At 40.6% G+C, this 19112-nt stretch overlaps 1 protein-coding gene across 2 annotated transcripts in view; it reads right to left on the bottom strand.

Moving 5' to 3' along the window:
• usp34 (ubiquitin specific peptidase 34) overlaps positions 1 to 19112 on the bottom strand; it is a 66883-nt gene that overhangs the window by 18478 nt on the left and 29293 nt on the right. Inside the window, exons 15-52 of one of the 2 annotated variants that reach the window (XM_085164281.1) lie at positions 18745 to 18959; positions 18368 to 18486; positions 18111 to 18238; positions 17713 to 17802; positions 17433 to 17528; positions 15439 to 15521; positions 14711 to 14865; positions 13613 to 13726; positions 13416 to 13515; positions 13114 to 13276; positions 12863 to 12989; positions 12617 to 12767; positions 12422 to 12522; positions 12027 to 12242; positions 10784 to 10909; positions 10554 to 10676; positions 8681 to 8764; positions 8508 to 8594; positions 8181 to 8381; positions 7997 to 8079; positions 7865 to 7905; positions 7650 to 7774; positions 6891 to 7043; positions 6532 to 6636; positions 6312 to 6406; positions 5850 to 6154; positions 4229 to 4392; positions 4079 to 4144; positions 3720 to 3866; positions 3331 to 3387; positions 3027 to 3104; positions 2460 to 2554; positions 2201 to 2373; positions 676 to 826; positions 505 to 583; positions 368 to 421; positions 186 to 281; positions 28 to 92 (exon numbers count right to left, since the gene is read on the bottom strand). In XM_085164281.1, the coding sequence (XP_085020407.1) occupies positions 28 to 92; positions 186 to 281; positions 368 to 421; positions 505 to 583; positions 676 to 826; positions 2201 to 2373; positions 2460 to 2554; positions 3027 to 3104; positions 3331 to 3387; positions 3720 to 3866; positions 4079 to 4144; positions 4229 to 4392; positions 5850 to 6154; positions 6312 to 6406; positions 6532 to 6636; positions 6891 to 7043; positions 7650 to 7774; positions 7865 to 7905; positions 7997 to 8079; positions 8181 to 8381; positions 8508 to 8594; positions 8681 to 8764; positions 10554 to 10676; positions 10784 to 10909; positions 12027 to 12242; positions 12422 to 12522; positions 12617 to 12767; positions 12863 to 12989; positions 13114 to 13276; positions 13416 to 13515; positions 13613 to 13726; positions 14711 to 14865; positions 15439 to 15521; positions 17433 to 17528; positions 17713 to 17802; positions 18111 to 18238; positions 18368 to 18486; positions 18745 to 18959 (4611 nt within the window). The remainder of the gene's footprint in view (positions 1 to 27; positions 93 to 185; positions 282 to 367; positions 422 to 504; positions 584 to 675; positions 827 to 2200; positions 2374 to 2459; positions 2555 to 3026; positions 3105 to 3330; positions 3388 to 3719; positions 3867 to 4078; positions 4145 to 4228; positions 4393 to 5849; positions 6155 to 6311; positions 6407 to 6531; positions 6637 to 6890; positions 7044 to 7649; positions 7775 to 7864; positions 7906 to 7996; positions 8080 to 8180; positions 8382 to 8507; positions 8595 to 8680; positions 8765 to 10553; positions 10677 to 10783; positions 10910 to 12026; positions 12243 to 12421; positions 12523 to 12616; positions 12768 to 12862; positions 12990 to 13113; positions 13277 to 13415; positions 13516 to 13612; positions 13727 to 14710; positions 14866 to 15438; positions 15522 to 17432; positions 17529 to 17712; positions 17803 to 18110; positions 18239 to 18367; positions 18487 to 18744; positions 18960 to 19112) is intronic. The other variant, XM_085164282.1, reaches the window with a different exon arrangement.

The raw sequence follows: 19112 nt of genomic DNA, 5'->3' as shown, positions 1-19112 counted from the left end.
CAAAAATACAAACTGATTTATGCTCACCCAAAGTAGGTGTGTTCAAATATGTTTTTATCCTGCAGAAACTGCATGTTGTCGTGCCAAATCCACTGAAAGAGAGAGTTGGGCATTTAAATGGGGGATTTAATAAGAGTAATGCACAGAGATCTGCTACGTTTAAAACAAAAAAGCACAGTCAGTACCTCAAGTAGATCAGGAGAGACATCAAAACTAAAGTCCTTCCCATTGTCGTCCTCCGGTTCCACTCTCTTGTAGAAGAGCATGTAGGCACTGTGTGTCTGCAAGTTTGATTATCATTTCATTGTTACCTTCTGGATCAAACAGAGGATAAAAACTACAAAAATGGACCAGAAATTCTCCTCACCTTCTCAAAGGAGAAGTCCATAAACTTGTCAGTGACAGAGTCGTAGGTTTTAGTCTAAAAGATAAATAAAGTAGGTGAAATTAGAGATCACACGTGGAATTAAGTGGTAGTATTTATCTCGCAACTCTCGCTCATACCGTCATCTCTCCACCAAAGCACTCAGAGGCCAGCTGAGCCGAGTCAAAGGGTTTTACCTCTGCATCATTGAAAAGGTACCTGGAGGACAAGATAAACCTTTGAGATGGTGACGTCCTATGACAGTCACTCACTTTATTATTATTAAAACTTTAATCTGCATCATCCATCACCATTTATTGTTCTTGTAGGCATGGGGGTTGACAATGTCCCGGATGAAGCTGTAGTAATGGCCGCCATCTGCTGTGCCCGTGTGCACAGTGACGCCAATGAGATCATACTCATAGCTCTCTGTGACCTTTGCTTCACCCTCCTCTCGAAAACCTGAGGCACACGGAAGGCAACACTTCAAGAGTCAATTACAATCATCAATACACAACAGGGCTCTAGACTAACTTTTTGCCATGGGCGTACCGGTATGCCTAACTTTAAAAAGTTAGGCGTACCGGTACGCCTAACTTTAAAAAGTTAGGCGTACCGGTACGCCTAACTTTAAAAAGTTAGGCGTACCGGCACAACAGTTAGGCGCACACAAATTTTATAATAATTTATATAATATAATTTGTTTTTCTGGATACACTGTGCTTTTTCAGCATTCAAAGATTGATGACACCGTGTCAGAGCACTGGCTATGAATTTCAGAAGGATCAGGCCTTAACTTAACAGAAAAGTTAGCAATAGTTCTTTTCCTATTACAGCTACATCCACTTCTGTCGTGCCTAGGCTGCTCACTAGGGCTGGGTATCATCACTAATTTCTATAATCCATTCGATTCCGGTTTTCAAAGTCCCGATTCGATTCAACTTCGCCTCAGACAGTCAGAAATATTATAATTCTGATCATTTATCAGTACTGACTTCATCAGAATTGTGAACATCACAGCAGATGCCTTTGTGTGAAAGTAACTGAGAATAAAACACAGAAAAACATGAAGGAGATTTTCCTGGTCTGGCTTTTTATAGCAGATAACCTTAAATATTCTACAATGTTCTGCATATAAAGTTTAAATTTCTTCAGTATTGAACAACAGAAAAAAATAGGCTTTCTTGTCCGAGGTCATTTAAGTGAAAAAAAGAAAAAGACAGCAGCCGACAGTGCTGTAAACAATAATAAGCGAATGAATAATACAGAAAACAGAGATTGGAGACGGGAAACTGTTCTTGAAGTACAGAGAGTGAGAGAGAGAGAGCTAGCCGTGCATGAAGTGGGATTTTAATAGTCGTGGAAGCAAAACAGCAAAATTCATGACGACATTGATCAAACGTGAAGCGCAGTTTGCTGCTTCTTTTGCTGCTGGCTCGGTGAATTTTGGTTGCAGCTCAGAATCAGCGCAAAAAGACGTAATCACAGCGCGGACGCATCAGAATCGCTAAGCTCCGACAGCGTGTCCGTCTACGGGCCGTCGGGTGAGAAAGCCGAGAAAGACAAAGTTGATTCTGAAGTGTCGGGTCCGTTCTGTGTTTACGTCTTTGTGTGGAATCCGTGTACCTGCTCTCATTTGCTGTTTGGTCTGTTGTTGACCACAGGGAAGGTTGCAGATTTTTTTTTTTTGCTACCCGAAGAGTTGGTCGCACAGGTGCAACCAAATATTTTTTTTTTTAGTCGCACCACTGAAAAATTTGGTCGCATTTGCGACCAAATTGGTTGCACTCTAGAGCCCTGCACAATAAATGTCCGACTGGGTGAACAGAAACTAACCCTCTTTGCGCTCCCCTTTGCCCATGAGGAAATCCTCAGTGTAAGGCGTCATGTCGAGGCGCAGGGGGAAGGAGAAGTGGGTGTTGACCTTCTCCTTCATCATGGTCACCATGTTAAAGGTGTATCTCATTGTGTTGAAGCTCAGGATGCGAGGCAGTTTCTTAAAGCAGGCCCTGTGTAAAGAGACACAGTGAGACACGGTGAGACACTGTGTTGAGAGAGGGGCATTATTTTTTTCAGGATTTTAAATCGTTCTAACCTTTTCTCTGCGCGGACCTTCTTCCCACACTGTGAGCAGGTGTACATGTTGTCACCCTCCAGAGTGTCTTTGATGGTCACTTCATCCAGAGACTCCTGAGGAAAGATAACAAAGCACAAATACATCAAAGAAGGAAAAGTCTGCAGTGCACTTTGGTTTAGAGAACAAAAGACAAAAGTTTTCTCTCTTAGTTGGCAAAAGATGCATGTGACATCACTCCTTGTTGAGCAATGGCCTTTTTCTAAACCCTCAAGATGAGCATTTTAACTCATCATTTTGGATCTGAATATGAAACTGATGAAAGCTGAACCATACTGCATCGGTAAATGGTAGCAACCCTGCTTTATTCTTCTTTTTTATTCTAATGAGTATCATTTACATACAAGATTTCTGTATATAAAAAAACAAAAACAAAAAAAAGTAATTTAAACTTAAACATTTATGCTGGCAAAGAAAAAAAAACATGGACTGCACTTTTCAGAACCATTGTGGTTTGTGCAGGAGTGTTTATGTGGCAGAGGTTGATATCCGCTGAAGCTGTAAGAATCACAGGTGAGTTTCACTCACATAGATGTTCTTCATGTCTGCCACCTGACATCTGACTGTGTAGAACTCCTCTGCAGTCTGACTGACATGGTCACAGTCCTGTGGGAGACACAGAACAGTGAGAAAAAACAATGGCAGAAAATGTACCTCACGCTGAGTCTGTGGAACCCTTAACTCATCTACTGTAACCTTTGTAGTTTTAAAAATAACTACATTCTGTGTGAGGTATTAAAATAAACACGAAGTTCAGTTGTGCTTTGTTGTTCTCAAAACAGTTTTCCTTCAATTTAATATTCCTCCTTTCAAAATCAATTCCCACACTCACCAGAGACACCACATTGTTGGTGATGACACCTCCAAACAGAGTCTTCACTGTGTTTTTCTGTGAACGTAGATAATTAAGATACATTAAGTCAGTGGTTCCCAAACTTTTTTTGCTGGGCCCCCCTTTGTTTTACAGAAAAAATGTTTGCGTTTATGTTTTTACTTTCTTTTATTTCTTCTGTTAGACTGTTCCATAATTTAACTCCTGCAATTGAGATAGACATCGTTGTTGTTCTAGTACTTTGTATTTTTAAACTCCATTTCCCTCTTAAGTTATACCCACCTTCTCTTTCTATGAACAATTTACAGATTTCTTTTGGAAGCAAAAGAAATCAAAAGAAATCATCATTATTTGTGTATAATGATGTGTATGTGAAGATGTCTGCTCACCAGCTCCTGGGACATCTCTTCTATCTTGGTGATGAGGTCGGTGAAGAACTCTGTCATGTCTTTCTGCTCGCCGGTGTTAAGAGGCTGTTTGTCCATTGTGTAGGTTTTACAAAATGGCCGGGGGTTGTATGCTTTTCTCTCACTCTCCTGAAAACAGATTAACACAGATAATCCATCTCACCAAACCTTCTGATTTTGCCATCTGTGGTGCTCAGAAAAAAAAGTCCAATCGTCCTGATCTTCAGAAACTGAACGGGTGTTAAAAGTTACTCTACTAGTGACTGTAGTTTTAAACAAATACGACTGAGACAGAAGGGAAGGACTAAAAGGATAGCAGAGGTAATAAAATCAAAACTCACCATGAGATATGTGAACATCTTCTGCAGCTCCAGCAGTGTTGTCTTGTGTTTGATATCTTCAGCGTACTGCACGCAAACACAGAGGGTGAGGACCTGTGTGCCATTTGAATTTTAATGACGTTCTTGTAACATAATCTTTCAGATACTGACCTTGGCAGTGAAGACAGCCTGGCGGGCCTCCGGGATCATATAGAGCTGCTGGATGGTAGAGGCCAGGTAGCATGTTGCTCCCAGGTTGGTCAGACCCACGAAGCGGCACTCAGCCCGGACGTCGTCATGGGGCCAGTAGTCCCACTTGTATGGAGCATGAGAGCCTAGAAGCCAAATATTAAAAGAAAGTTTGAGTTCTGTGTCACACCTGTCTTTTTATTAAATTATTCAAACTGGCGGCTGCATTATTGTCAAACTCAAATACACAGTGGGCCAAAATTCAAAACTGGCACAAAGTCGTGGGCTAACATTAATATTTATTGGGGGAAAAAAAAATCTTCCTCCAGATATAAGAATATATGAAAAACTGAATATGGAACAAGCAAAGTTTAATACTAAACGATATATATTAGCTGTATAATACCAGTAGGCCAGCTCTAATAGTAATCTGATATGGCTTCGCGGGCCAAATGTAATTACGCTGCGGGCCAAAGTCTGACACCTATGTATTATTGGGTTGCAAATGGAATTTCCAACTCGCCTAAAACCTTTTCCGACATAATTACAGATGGCCTTAAAACAAACTAAACTTGCAGAACAGTCTGGTAATCTGTAGGGGTGGGGGGAAAATAGATACTGTGTAGTATTGTGATATTTTGTTTGCTAATATTGTATCGATACAGGGACAGCAGAAATCGATATTTTGTTACAAAAAAGGTTTTTGTGCTCTGACTTCAGAGCATGTTGATCCTTTTTCTGAGCAAGAATCCTGACATTCCTTCACTGTCCAAATGTGTTTAACTTTTTTTTTGGCAGCAATAAACATGACAGTTTACTTATTTTAATTTAAGACATGTTTTATTTTAATTAAGTTTAAAACTTTATTTAATGTAAAATTATATTTTGTTTTAATTTACTTTCAAATTCTTCAGTTGCTGAAGGGGCTGCATAGTTTTCATAAATTTCATAGTTCAGAATAGCTATAATTGTACCAGATGGTTGATTCAGTTAAGTTGGACTAGACTGTAATACAAACCGTTCAGTTTGTCAACAATAAAAATGAAATGAGAGAAAGACTGAGTGTGAGACTTTGATATTAGATAAAATGAATATTGATAAACTTTACCTTTATGCACAGAATCTGAATATCGCAAAATTTTTTTATTTTTTTAAAAATCGCAATAATATCGTATCGTGCGTTAAGTATTGTGATAATATCGTATCGTGGGATGGATGGCGATTCCCACCTCTAGTAATCTGGTTGTTAAAGCTATGATTAAAATTAGGCATGGTGTAAAAACATATCTAAAGTTAAGTTAAAAATAATGATAGGATTCTGCACTTCTGTAGAGCTTTGTAGACAGTTTCAGCTCATAGTGCTCTTTAAAACACTTTCACAACATAGTTCTGACAAAAAGTGTCCCAGTCTCTTCAGCATCAGTCCCAATTGTGGGTCAATGTCTTGTAGAAGAACTGGATTCACTGTGGCAAAGCTTAAATTGAGTCAGATCACTGACCAAGAGGACTACTGACACAGAGCTTGCATATACAGACAGAAACACAGTACACAGAAGTGAAATAAACTACCAAATAAAAGTAATCAAAAAGTGAAGCTCTTCACCCTGCATGTGCTGAGACATGACCCAATTATGGAGCAGCCGATAGTTTTCTACCGAGCCCTTCACGGTCTCCACCAACAAATCATAGGCGGCGGCCCTTGCAGCGTGGGACTTGCACTTGGGCTGAGCACGGTCGACCAGACTGGGGAGGAGGAAGAGGAGGTTGTAGACATCCCTCAGAAACTCCTGCCCCTCACGGGAGAACTTAAAAGGAGGCTTGTGTTTGAGGACGCTGGTGGCAAGACGAAGGAGCCCTGTCAGGCCATCGTCTTCGATTGTTCCATCTTGTTGGTCCAAGATCTCACGGCTGGAAGTGAAAGAGTTGTGTTTACATCAAAGCAGTATCGATTGTAGAAATTTGCCATTTGGTTTCATTTTAAAAGCCACTGCCATCAGTAATATTGTCAGCATGAACTTTCAGCAAACATCCTTTAAATCTTTGTATACTGAGCATAAAATCAGACCTCCTAATGCAGTCGGCAAGATGTCGGGCAAGAGCGTCCAGGTCCAGCAGGGTGGTCTGCATCGAGCCGGCCAGCGACAGAGAGGGAGAGACCTTCTGTGAGTTCAAACAGATCAATACTAGCAGCAGTTCAATACAAAAATCAAAACGTTGCTACAAACTCAAATCTACTAAATCAACAGGTTGGTGTGATCATCAGCATTGAGGTTTGACGTTCCCACCTGGCTCGCATCTTTAACGTGGATGTTATCGATGAGTTTGCAGAGCAGCCAGAAGTATTCCTTACAGCCTGTCCTTAACAGAGGCTCCTCTTCGTAGTCTTCGACCTGCAAATATAAATGCACAGTTACTGCTTAAGAACATCCCAATGAAAGTCTCATGATGTGATCTAATAGAGTGCATGTCAGGTTCTGCTGCATTAAACCAATGTGAGAAACAAGGCTTAGTAGAAACAAACCAGATTCAAAGTAGCAAAGGTCAAACTGAGTCCAACATTGCCTCTGAGGAGTACTGACACACGTACCGCTTCCATGCAAGTACTTGCCTTTAAGAGGCTGAGCTACTTGAGTGTGAGACCTACCCTTAGTGGTTTGAGGGCCTGGGCGTCAGGCAGGAACTTGAGCAGTGTGGAGGCGGCGAGCAGCAGGAAGGATCTGTTGATGGACTCTCCTCCCTCCAAACCTGACAGAGACAACTTGTACAGGCCGTTACATGCCTCGTGTCTCACTGCCGGCTACAAAGAAAAACAACACACCTCAACAAAATGATGATAAAGCGAAGCATACTGACATGCTGATTAAACGACTTAAGTCTGAACCACAATTGTAAAAATTCCCAACTGGCTCTTGCTTGTGCTCTACTGCCCTGCTGCTAATACGGCGAGGATCCGACAGAAGTATGAAACAAACTTGAAGCATTCAGGCATCACAATCAACAACTGAATTGCATAAATTATCCACAAAGAAATGTGAATTTGTCGCCCCCATCAGGCTGTAATAGTAATTACACAAACAACTGAATTGAGTGTTATAAAGATTTCTAAAACAAGTCTGGAACAAAATTCATGAACATTTTAACAGAGGTGTGACTGGGACCAGTTTAGATGTGAATGATTTTTAAAGTCTGGTGAGGATTCTTTAACACTCATCAAGGATTAATATTTGTGACATCCACTGTCCTGGTAAAATGCTATTGAGAGCTCAAGAAAGCACAAAAATGATCCATCTATACTGTCATACAACATCACAAGGAAGAACAAGACCATTAAGAAAACTTCTTCTTTTTATGGAGTAAATTAATATCTCTTGACTTGTGATGGAGCTGTGAGTGTTAGACTCACCTCAGGAATCAGAAGGGTGAGTTTTTTCAGCCAGTCGTGCAGGTGGTCGCTGTCAGCCAGACTGGACTTCACGGTTGAAGAGCAGTGAGCCCAGCTCACCAGCAGCCACATGGAATAGTGAGTCACTGTGGGTAAAACATTACTGTCACACTCCACCAGCTTACTTCTTTTAACATTTTTAGCACGATCACCGTCTGAAAATGTAAAATCCTTACCTTCGTGTCGAGACCTGTGGTCAGACTGAGCCTTCAGAACTCTGCAAACAAACACAAACAAACAAACAACATGTCAACTATGCTGTCCATTTAAAAGTAAAGAACACATTTTTGAGCTTTTGTGTGGCAAACCTGTGTGCAAGGTTGTCGTAAGTGTAGGCCACATTGATTAGTCGCTGGATCAGGTTGGTGCCTTGAACAAGGCTGAGGAACACCTGCGAACAGACAGAAGAGCCGATGATAAACATCCAGAAGTCAGAAACGTCCTGTTGGCAGTTTCTGCTACAAAGCATTACAAGTCAGCTGGAATAGTTACTTCAGTCAGTCGAGGGATGTGCAGGCCTTTGCCATGATCTACAGTGGATTTGCGTGATTTGCCTGGCCACGCCCTTTTACGCTGGCTGTCGGAGAGGCCTGACCAGGAGAAGACATCGTGGTAGGCTAAATCCAGGTCTGCAGGGTCTACAGCAAACTGGCAGATCAGCTTCAGCAGGCAGGCCAGACAGTCCAGCAGCCACTATAGATAAAAGGACATCAAACCAAACACTTACTTATATTAGTCTGTCCAATAATATGCTCATAAAATACATCTACTATCTACTGAAACTGTAGAAAATGACAAAGGTAGACTAAACTGTCTCACCACTGTCCAGGATTCTTGGTCTTTGGGTTCGAGGATGCCCGAATTAAAAATTTCCAAAAGCAGCTGCAAACCTCCAGATGAAACAAACTAAAGAAGAAGAAGAAGAAGTCAATTAAAGCCACGATTGAGAGGAATTTGATTTCCATCCTGCTTGAGTTAGTCTTGTGCTGTACCTTGCAGCTCCAGGTGTTTTTGCTGTTTTCTATCTGATCCTCACTGGAGTCGTCCGAGTCTGGATACAGGTCACTATAGCTGCCCTGGGAACGAACAAGCAAGAACTAAGTAAAATAGTAATATTGTCACTAACACAATTTTACCTTTTTTAAACGATGATGCCAAGTTGTACATGAAACACGCATTGCACTGTAAAAGTGTCATTATTTATGTTTTTAATGCCGGCTTTAGTCCAAATAGGGGGAAAGAAACTACCCAAACTTTTCTGGATTTAAGGGCCAAACACTTTTTTACATAAGTCTTGTAGCTTTTTTCCCTTTAAAAATGAACTCATGATTTAAAAATTATTTTTTATATTTTCTTGGGTTATCTTTTTTATCAATTTATCAATCTGAAAAATTTAAGTGTGACAAATATTTAAAGAAAGGAGCAAAAGCTTTTTTCACTGTACTGTACAGAGTACCCAGTAGGGCTGCCACGATTACGTCAACTAGTCACAATTACGTCAACTATCAAAATTGTCGACGACTAATTTAATAGTCGACGCGTCGTTTGAAGCTTTGTAAGATCCCAAAAGACGCAGAAGTAGTAGGATTTAAGAGTGTAATAACGGACTGAAACAGAAGATGGCAGCACTGCATGTACAAGGATGCCAGCTGCCGTTAAACCCTGAAGAAGAAGAAGCTGTTTCCAAATTCAGGAACTGCATCCTCCTGTGCCCGCATTTGTAGGCCGATTACGTTACAGTCACACGATGAAGACTGTCCAAATTCGAACACTCCGACAAATGCTGCCCAGAAATGCGTCCTTCATTTCCCCAGATTTGAAGGATGGGTCGTGGCCCAACCTATCCCAGAATTCATAGCGCGGCCCTGCTCAGTTTCCAACAATGGTGGCAGGTAGTTTTAATATTTCTCTTATTATTCTTTCTGGGTCACAAAATAAACGTTTAACATATTTTCAGGCGAGAATGTAGCTGTGTAAACCTCAAATATCTGCTCAGTTTATCAAGACACCTCATATTTTCAAAAGCGCTCCGACGTTTTCGGAGACGTCTGTTAACCACCAGGTCGATAGCGAGCCGGGGGCTAGGCTCACTAGAGCCGTGAGAACACCGGACTCCTGGCAAATCGTTTTCAAACCCACCGCCGTCTTTCACTACTCAGGTTAAACATATATAAGTCACTTAGATAACTTAAAAATGTTATTATTTGGCTTTTTTCAGTATTTTATTTGTTCCTGAGTAAATCGGTTTGGCTGAGATTAAAGTTTTTACACAGCTGAATAAACGTCAAGCAGACAGCTGATTATCAGAAGTGTGAGATGCTCGAGAATTTACTCCGGTGTCCTGTTATATTTTAGATAGCAAGGAGCAGACGGCTGAGTTTATTAAACTCACCGAAACAACCTGCAAATGTTATTAAAATTTAATAAACTATCATCTTGTCTTTATTGTTAGTTAGCACATACCTTAAACACTTAAAGCTGTAAGCTAATGATAGTTATATAAGAGCAGATGCTGCTGGTGCAATAAGCTGTACGTTTTACGTCCAATGGATGATCTGATTAGTCGACTAATCGCAAAAATAATCGGTGACTAGTCGACTATCAAAATAATCGTTTGTGGCAGCCCTAGTACCCAGCATATTGATTTTAGTGACTTTACATTTAAATATATTTGGCATTACAAGTTGTAGCTCAATTTAAAAAACAAAAGTGTCTACAGTCAGACTATAGTCGCAGTAAATGGTGCTACCATTTAGTTAATTTGTTTTAAATCGACTCATGTCCCTATATTAACATCTACAGATTCCACACTTGGCAGCGGCTCCTGCGGACAGAAAGAGGCCATCAATCCTTTATCTGTCTTACTGTTGACTCTCTGTGGATGCGTCGATTGGGCTTTCCCAGAGCCTCGATGATCTCTAGAGCGTACAGCAGCTTGTGAGGACTTTTAATCCTCAGCAGCTCCTTCCAACACAAACCCTCGCCATTCTTCAGACAAAATAAAAACACAAAATTAAAAGCAAATTGAGTTATTCTATGTTTGCCCGATCAACAACAAACTCTTGAAGAGCCCTTATTTAAACAGGATGACTGACCGTATCATCTGAGATGTTCTGGAAGGCCTGCAACATTTTGGGACAGGTGGGAAGCAGCATGAGCAGCTCCCAAACTCGACGAGACAAATTCTCTGCGTGAAGGTGAAGCTCCTCGCATCGTGCGCTCTGGTTTAACAACAAAACAAAACCAAACTTTGGTTAGCAGCGATGTTCCTGGTGACTGTCTTGATGCTCATCCAGGTCAGTAAATCCCTAAAGGTTGATTCTATTCATCTGGACGTAGCGTTCTCAGTGGGAGAAAGGTTTCGTCACTCATCGAAGTGACTGAGTGAACAATGAGCTGTCAGTTCAGTTCCTTGATCATTAATATGCAAATTGACCATTGATCAACAAGCACTGATCAAAGACCATGAATGTCATTCACAGAGAGTTGGGGAATGGCTGCAATGGCTGATGATTAATTTACTTGCAGATTAAACAAGATTTAAGTCAAGTAGTCAGCGAAAACTGAAAGAAAATAGCCAAAACTGAGTACAGCCCTCATGGACAAAGTTAGGAAAGGACATATTCAAGAGCCTTAAGAAATCAATGATTCTGATCTTCCAAAATCAAACAGTGTTTTAACATTTCTAAAAAAAAACAAACAATTGTGGCACTTTGTTATTTTATAAACACATCTGTACTGAATTTGGTTATGCTTTGTTCCAGTTAAATGCTTTTATATCATTTCACGTTTGTCTACATGCAACTGTTCATTTTTTCAGCCAAAGAACTGTCGATCCCGTCTTACTTTCAAGTTTGTCTGTTTACAACTTCCTGTCACAGAAACACGCTGACAATGCCGTCTTCAGGCGATGGAGTAACCAAGGATGACACCAGTGTGTAGGTGGCAACATAACATCTTAGACAACATGGTGTTGTGCATTAATTAAACACAAATAAATAGTTAAATAGTCTAGCATATTTCTAATACTAAGGCAAGAAATGTTAGCCATTTTGCATACTTGAGGCATCTCTTTTACCCACAAATGTAGTTATATGTGTGGATGAACATGACTGTGAACATCAACTAACATACATCAAAGGTACACCTTAAAACAGTTTTCTGTGTTTCAGTGACCTCACCTCTCAAACTGGGTTTCAGTTCATACCTGCTCTTTTGCATTATTACATCTGGTCTAATATTATACCTAGTAAATACAATTTTCCATACATTTTAGCCAATATAACAGCCATATGATGTATACATCCCTTCAGGAGTTCTTCCATAACTAACACCCACCTCTGGGCTCTCCTGGACCTTCTCTGTGTTTGGGCTGGGGGGTTTGAAGCAAGCCAGCATCTCCAGCAGGTCGAAGAGTGTGGTGAGATGTGGCTCCTGAAGGAGCAGCAGCATAGGAATGTGCTCTTTCTGAGGAGGTGGAAGACAGGAGGCAGGCAATTGGATACCCTCGCCCTTCCTCTCCCTCCGCGGAGCTCCCAGAGACACAAATACCATCTGGGATCAGATAAGAAGATGGTTCATAAAACTCATCTGCACTGAACAAATGTAATCAAAATGTACATGATTAGACAACAACGTTAAAAAGATGTAAAACAATCTTTCAGACTTGAGCTGAACTGCAGTCTGTCCTACTGTTGGCTGTTTCTTACACAGAAGAGAAGTCAAACTGTTACCTGCATGTCTTTAAAGCCCAGCTCATGCAGAGTCTTCTCATCATAGTCTGTGGTAAGTTCATGACCAGAAGAGATCATCCTGACCGGTCCCATCAAACCACCTGCAGAACACGAGACAACATTTCACTAACAGACTCACTCACACATTTATACACAAACAAAAGCAAGGGAGAATATTTTATGGAGGGAGCTGACCTGGGAAGTCTCCTGGCTGCCGGCCACTCTGGCCAAATTCCTGCAGCTGAGCCTGGTGGTTCATCTGCTCCTTCTGCAGGTTCTCGTACCAGTGGGTCACCTCAGCTCGCAGGTCAGCTACTTGGTCACTGGGATACATCTCAATGGTCATCTGCAAAAAGTGTGTCCAAACATTTGACTTGTACTGCAGAAGCACATTATAAGTATTTATGCAATAAGACTTATTTGCTTTTAATAAAGTGTCACCTTGTCAGGCAGGCCGGCGGGCTGACAGACGATCCTAAGAGGTAGAGACTGTTTGTCACTCAAAGCTTTAAGGTGGCTGCTGATTCCCGTCCCCTCGATCTGCCACTGTCGCAGGTGGTAAGCAAACCTGCCACAGACCAGAGACAAAACGATGTGCTGCAATACTGTTTGCTTGCTTTTTTTTTTTTTTTCATATAAAATGATTTTGACCACTGAGTTTTTAATAATGTAAACATTCCAGGTGTGTGTACCTGCGCCGGAACGCCTCCAGGTGTGTTTTGAGCATGAGCAACCCCCTCTCAATGCTGGTCAGGCTGGAGTGAGCATCCTTCTCTAAGTTGGCAGAAGCCATCAGGAGGCTCTCCATACATTTCCTTATGAACTCTTGTTCCTTCTCCAGTCCTGTTTTACCAGCTGGAGACACACAAAAGTAGAATTAATAGATTAAGATCAGCAATTTTTCAAAGTCTTCTTGTTCTTATTGGTACGGAAGAATAAAAACAACAATAACAAAGCATATGACTTCATCATAGTGCAGTGAGTAAAAACTGACCATTGATGTAGTAGGAGTTGATGTACTGTATAGCAGCGCGGCTGATATCAGCAGATTGAGCTCTCAGAGCGATCCCCCACAGCTGGTCCATCCCACACAGCTGGCGGCACAGACATTCCTCAATTAATCATCTACTCAAACGTGTCTGAAGACGACATGTCTGATTACGAGCATCACGTGCTTTTGTTTCCATTTACCTCACAGCTAGAGGCGTTGTCCAGCGCAGTAGTAGCAAGCCGGGCCAGGTTACAGAGGTGCTGAAAGAGGTTGAGGCCTGTCATGCTGATAGTCTCTGGTTTCAGCTGTGGCATCTGGACACACACAGTGACATTAACAAACACAAAGTAGTCAACATCAACACACGGCTGCTGTCTGAAGCTGCCCAGAGGGTCGTGATTGTGCTCCACCCCAGCTGAGTTTAAACCCATCCAGTTGAATAAACGTATGAGAAATAGCCTGATAAATTCTGTTCCTGTTTATTTATTTATTGCCAGCTCTAAACTATAAACCTGAGGCTACAGTCCCACACACTTACACAAACCCCTATTCTAACGAGGACACGCATATGATCTTTCTTTTAGTATTTAGGTATGAACACAAAGCGAAGATGGGAAAAAAGCACAAAGAGGCTTTAAAGGAATCGCTGCTGTAGAAACATGAAGAGGTAGGAACAGTGTCTGCAATCTGACTGCTCATTACTGCTTTTGTTACCCGTTGAAGTTCAGGGGCTGGGCTCTAACATCACTTTGTTCTTTTGACTAGCTTAGCATTAGCATGCTGTCTGTGTAAGTGGTTGCAAAGAGCTGAAGTTGTGTTAGCAACACATCATGCTCTTGTCCTCTTGTGTAACACTTCCACCCTGTAGACTGTGATACTATATGCACAACTACAGACAAACTAAAAAAAATCTAGCACAAGTGCAAATGGAGCTGATGAGAGAGCTCGATAGCCGGGCAGACTAACAGATCGCAGAAATTGAACTAGAAGAGAACCCGTTCTTGTAGAGAACCTCTATAGTGAAACCAAAGAAAAGAAAAGAAAATCTTAATGTTATGATTCTTTTCCAACTGAAAAATTTTCTGCCAATTTAATGTTGCACAGCACAGGAAATAAAGGATTTTTTCACACATTTAAGAGATTTATGGAATTAAATTTATGTCACAAGTTGTACACGAAACGGGCACAGGTTTTTGCCCCTTCCCTCGACTTTGGAATTATCTATAATTCCACAGACATTCTTATTCATTATCCATGGGACACCCATAAAATTCTATAATCCACGGTCTTGTTACTACCTTCTCCAGGAAGAGATGTTTGTAGGTCTCCATGCCCATAGCATGCTGGTCTTTGCTGCGGACCTGGTTGAGGAACCAGTGCAACGCATCATCGTAACATTCAGCGTCCTCCACCAGACAGTGCCACAGAATGTCCACTTGCTCCAGACTCAGTCCTGACAAATCCAAACACCAAAATAATTACAAAATAGAGTTCAGCCATGTCAAACGCAGACCGGGTTCATATAACGCAGACCACTTCCCCCCTTATCTTTGGGCTTTTGGCCATAATTATCTGCTTATGTTGCACATCCATACATAAGAGGCTAAGATCTTCTAAAGGGGATTAAAAGGTAAGAGACACATTTTCTTTTATTACACGTAAACATGCTAAAAGGTGGATAATTTTAGAGATCCCCAATTTAAAATGAAAGAACCCAACAAGAAAGGCTCAGAAATCAAGACTGAAATGCTAAAGACCACGAAACTTTAAGAAAACACTTCACTCCTTTAATTTTTTTTCCTCTTTTGGGGTGTAAAATATTCCTTAAGTGAATATACCCTGATCCCTGGTGTGGAAACACCGCAGAGATCAGGGTTATGTTATGAAAACCACAGCTGTTATTTACTAAAGCATAATATAGACACTTCTACCTCTGTGCAACTCTCTGGATAGGTGCATGTCTTTTAAAAACATCTTAGTTCACAGAGAAGATTACTCTAGTACATAAATGGTATCGGAATCTTACTGAAGTGGTCGGGAGATCCCAGTGTGGAAAAGACACAGGTAAGGAACTGCAGACGGACCTGGACCTCTGCACTGTGACTGTACCTGCACAACACACAGACGAAGAAAGTGAACTGATGTCTGAAGATCACAGTTTGCAGAAGCTTCCAACTGCTCTCTCAGAAGTATTGACACCAAGCACAATTCTGCTAACGCAGTCTTTGAGATGCACGTGTAAATAATTTAAATGAACAGTGGCTGCTATCATGGGCACTCCAGAAATATCGCACTAGTGGGCAATTACAATGTCATTAAAGGTTAAAGCAGGTTAAATAACTGCACACAAGGGAACATTAAGCAACGCAATCAAATGGAACTAAAGAGGTGTTGTGCAGATAATGTGAAGATAAAAATGAATTTGCTGGTGGACAAAATCATGAGACGCATCTTTGCTTTCCCAAAGGCCATGCCAATAAAATTTCAGGCCAATAATGAGATCCAATTCTGTGAAGCAAAAACACTTGGCTAGTCTCAACAAGGAATTGTAACACTAATGCTCTCACAACAAAAACTGAAATTTTAAATTGGGTACAGGAATTCCACTATCAGCATGATTTTTCTGAGGAGTGACTTTAGTTTCCAATTCTTCCTAAATGTGGAATTATCAGGTGGAAGGTGCTTTGTTTTCTAGCCATAATTAAGAGAATAAAGCTGTGACTCAGGAAGCTGACAAATTAATTACAAATAAGAAATGATAAACTGAAAAAGGAAGCATAGTTCATTTATTTAAGTTAAACAAAGGTCAACCAATTTTTTTTTAAAAGTCTGCATATATGAGTCTCTTAATTTTAATAAAGAACATAAAGTATTCAATGACTACTAAAGTAATGTGGCCTAAAGAACTTTGTAGAAAGGTAAAAGTCATTATTAACAACTGCAAAATCAAGCGTCCCGTTAAGTACAGTTATAGACTCAAGAAGTTTATTGTTATTTCGTACAGTGTTACCCAGCCTGAAACTAAATACTGTTTCTCCCCAGCTTCTACAGTGCAAAAAGCAATACAGTTTAAAAAGAAGTAAGTTTAAAAAGAGCAGTAAAAGAGGCAGTAATGAATTGCAACAATAGTTATGGATAAAGAAATAACATAAAATCTAAGTTCAAGTCACATTTGTCCGGGTAGTTAGCAGTCCTTTCACGGAAGGGGGTGGTTAAATTAGGGTGTGTGTGTGTGTGTGTGTGTGTGTGTATAAGGGCAACATCTATCTTGAGCCACCCCTCACTCCTTTAGATTTTGTAGGAATTTTTAGCAGCAACTTACTTGCATTGAAACACAGTATACAAGACAAAAACAGTTTGGACAGTTTCTAACAAGTTGAAAGCGAATATTTAGTATGACCACCTTTATTCTTCAACACAGCCTGAACTCTCATATAATTTCTTTAAGTCATCATGAGGAAAATTTCTCCAGGCTTCTTGAATCACATTGAAAGGTCTTCTTTTGTTGTTTTTTATCACACTGTTGACGGTACCGTTTTCTCTTGTCTTCCAAATCTCCAGTTTCCCCAAGATACATAAAGTTTCCAGCTAATAGCAGTTTGTGAATCAACTTGTTGGTGCAAAAGTGATATTTTATTCTTGTCAAACTATCATGTTGGGCCTTTTTTGTAGATTCAACTGAAGAAATGAGAACAAATAATGTGTTTTTCTAACAGACAATTTGATACAAAGTTGTCTGTAAAGCCAACTTCACACCTTGAATTACAGCAGGTGCCGCTGTTTTGCTTGAATTATTTATATGTCAGTGGTAAGTGTCTTAACTTGTTTCTGGACAGGAACAAAGATGGGATTGAGTGAAAAAGCAACCAAATAATTTCAGAAAGACTGGAGAAGCTCAGGGAACACTTTAAAAAGAATTACGAGTCCGGCTTCTTGCAAGCAAAATATAAAGAAATAAAGGGAGACTCAATATTCTGTATAGTAGTGTCGATATGTAGCAGTGGTGTAAGACAGACTCACAGTGCAAATTTGTGCCGGTGTTCTCTGACTTCTTGGATGTAGTGTTGCAGGTTGTCGAAAAACAGTTTCATCATGTGCAGCTCCTTTTCAGCCCACCTGACAGAACCAACAACCAAATCAGTGCAAGGCTCACAAAACAAAACACTTCAATACTCATATTTCTATTTTTTTCAAAAAGACTCAAATATTTTGACTCAGCTTTGATGAGTCATGTAATTGTATCTGAAACTCCATATGGTATTTGACTTTTGTTGCACTCTGAAGAAGTGGTATAACTTACATGGTGATCCAATGAGTGTCATAGCTGGAGCCAAATTGCTGGAAAGTGCCAAAGAGTTTAGGGAGTAGACGCAAGGAAACCACAACTGACCTGAGAGAAGAGAAGAAGAAGAAGAGTCCAGTTTTTCAAGATTCCCAAACGAGAATAATTACAAAAATAAACAAGATGAACATTTTAAATGCTCAAGAAATGATTATCTGGTGTTGATAAATCAGTAGTTTATCTATGCACAGGAAGCTACAACATGCAACCCTTTATGTGTGCACTGCAAGGACAGGTGCCTACCAATTATTCATTTTTAATACATTCAATCAGAGACAAGTCCTAAATATCATAAGCTTGTTGTATTTATACATTTATGCAACAATTTAAAAAATAAATAAAGAGGTCACTCTTACCGGTGATGGGCCAAGTTGTCAAGGCAACCCTCGATAAAGCGCATTCGAATCTGTCTGTCAGTGAACCAGCAGACCAGCGAGCACAGCAGTTTCTCAGCTTCATTGATAAGACCTTCAGAGAGATGAATCTAAACACACAAGCAAATTATAAAATTAATTTTACACAATCCTACTGAAGCTAGCTAAAGCACCATCTATCAACTCTGTGAACATAAAGCATTGTCTATAAGGAAATATTGGAGAAGTGGAAGTCGTACCGCATCTTCATCTTGTACCAGGTCCCAGAGCAGAGTGTTGCCCTTCTTACAAACATTATCCAAGTTGATGTCAGTCACAGCGTGGCTGCTAGAGTACTGATGTTTATGAACAGCTGGACCTGAGGGGATAAAGAGCATTCACGTGGTCAGATTTAATAATAATAACAATAATAATGGATTGGATTTATATAGCGCTTTTCAAGACACCCAAAGCGCTTTACAATGCCACTATTCATTCACTCTCGCATTCACACACTGGTGGAGGCAGCTACAGTTGTAGCCACAGCTGGCCTGGGGCAGACTGACAGAGATTAGATTTACTACTATTATTATTATTGTTATAAATTAAACTGTCCTAGTTCCATAGTGTGGCTCACCTTGCACCAGATGCTCGTGGTAAATGGAGGCCAAGTTGGGAAGGTGCTGCTGCAGGTGGGAGCTGAGCTCAGCATGGGAGTTTATCTGGACTAGCTCCTCCTCACAGCCCGATTCCTCCCCGTCAAAATCAGCCATGTTCTTCTCTGACTTCGCACTGACCTGAGAGCTGCTGCAGCTAACGTCATCAGCACTCAGCATGTCCTCCACCATAGGTCTGAGGGAGGCAATTAGGGTTTATAGATCAAGGATAGAATGACAGGTACATTTAAAAGAGAAAAAAACAAAACAAAAACACTAACATGTATAACTGCAGCGAGTTTCCTCGCAGAGATGAAATTTGTGATTTTAGACAAATATGCAAAATAAA

This window comes from Neolamprologus multifasciatus, chromosome 6, assembly GCF_963576455.1.
Source record: "Neolamprologus multifasciatus chromosome 6, fNeoMul1.2, whole genome shotgun sequence".
NCBI lineage: Eukaryota > Metazoa > Chordata > Actinopteri > Cichliformes > Cichlidae > Neolamprologus > Neolamprologus multifasciatus.
Note: the sequence above shows the minus strand (reverse complement) of the source record. Positions and strands in the feature narration are given on the sequence as shown.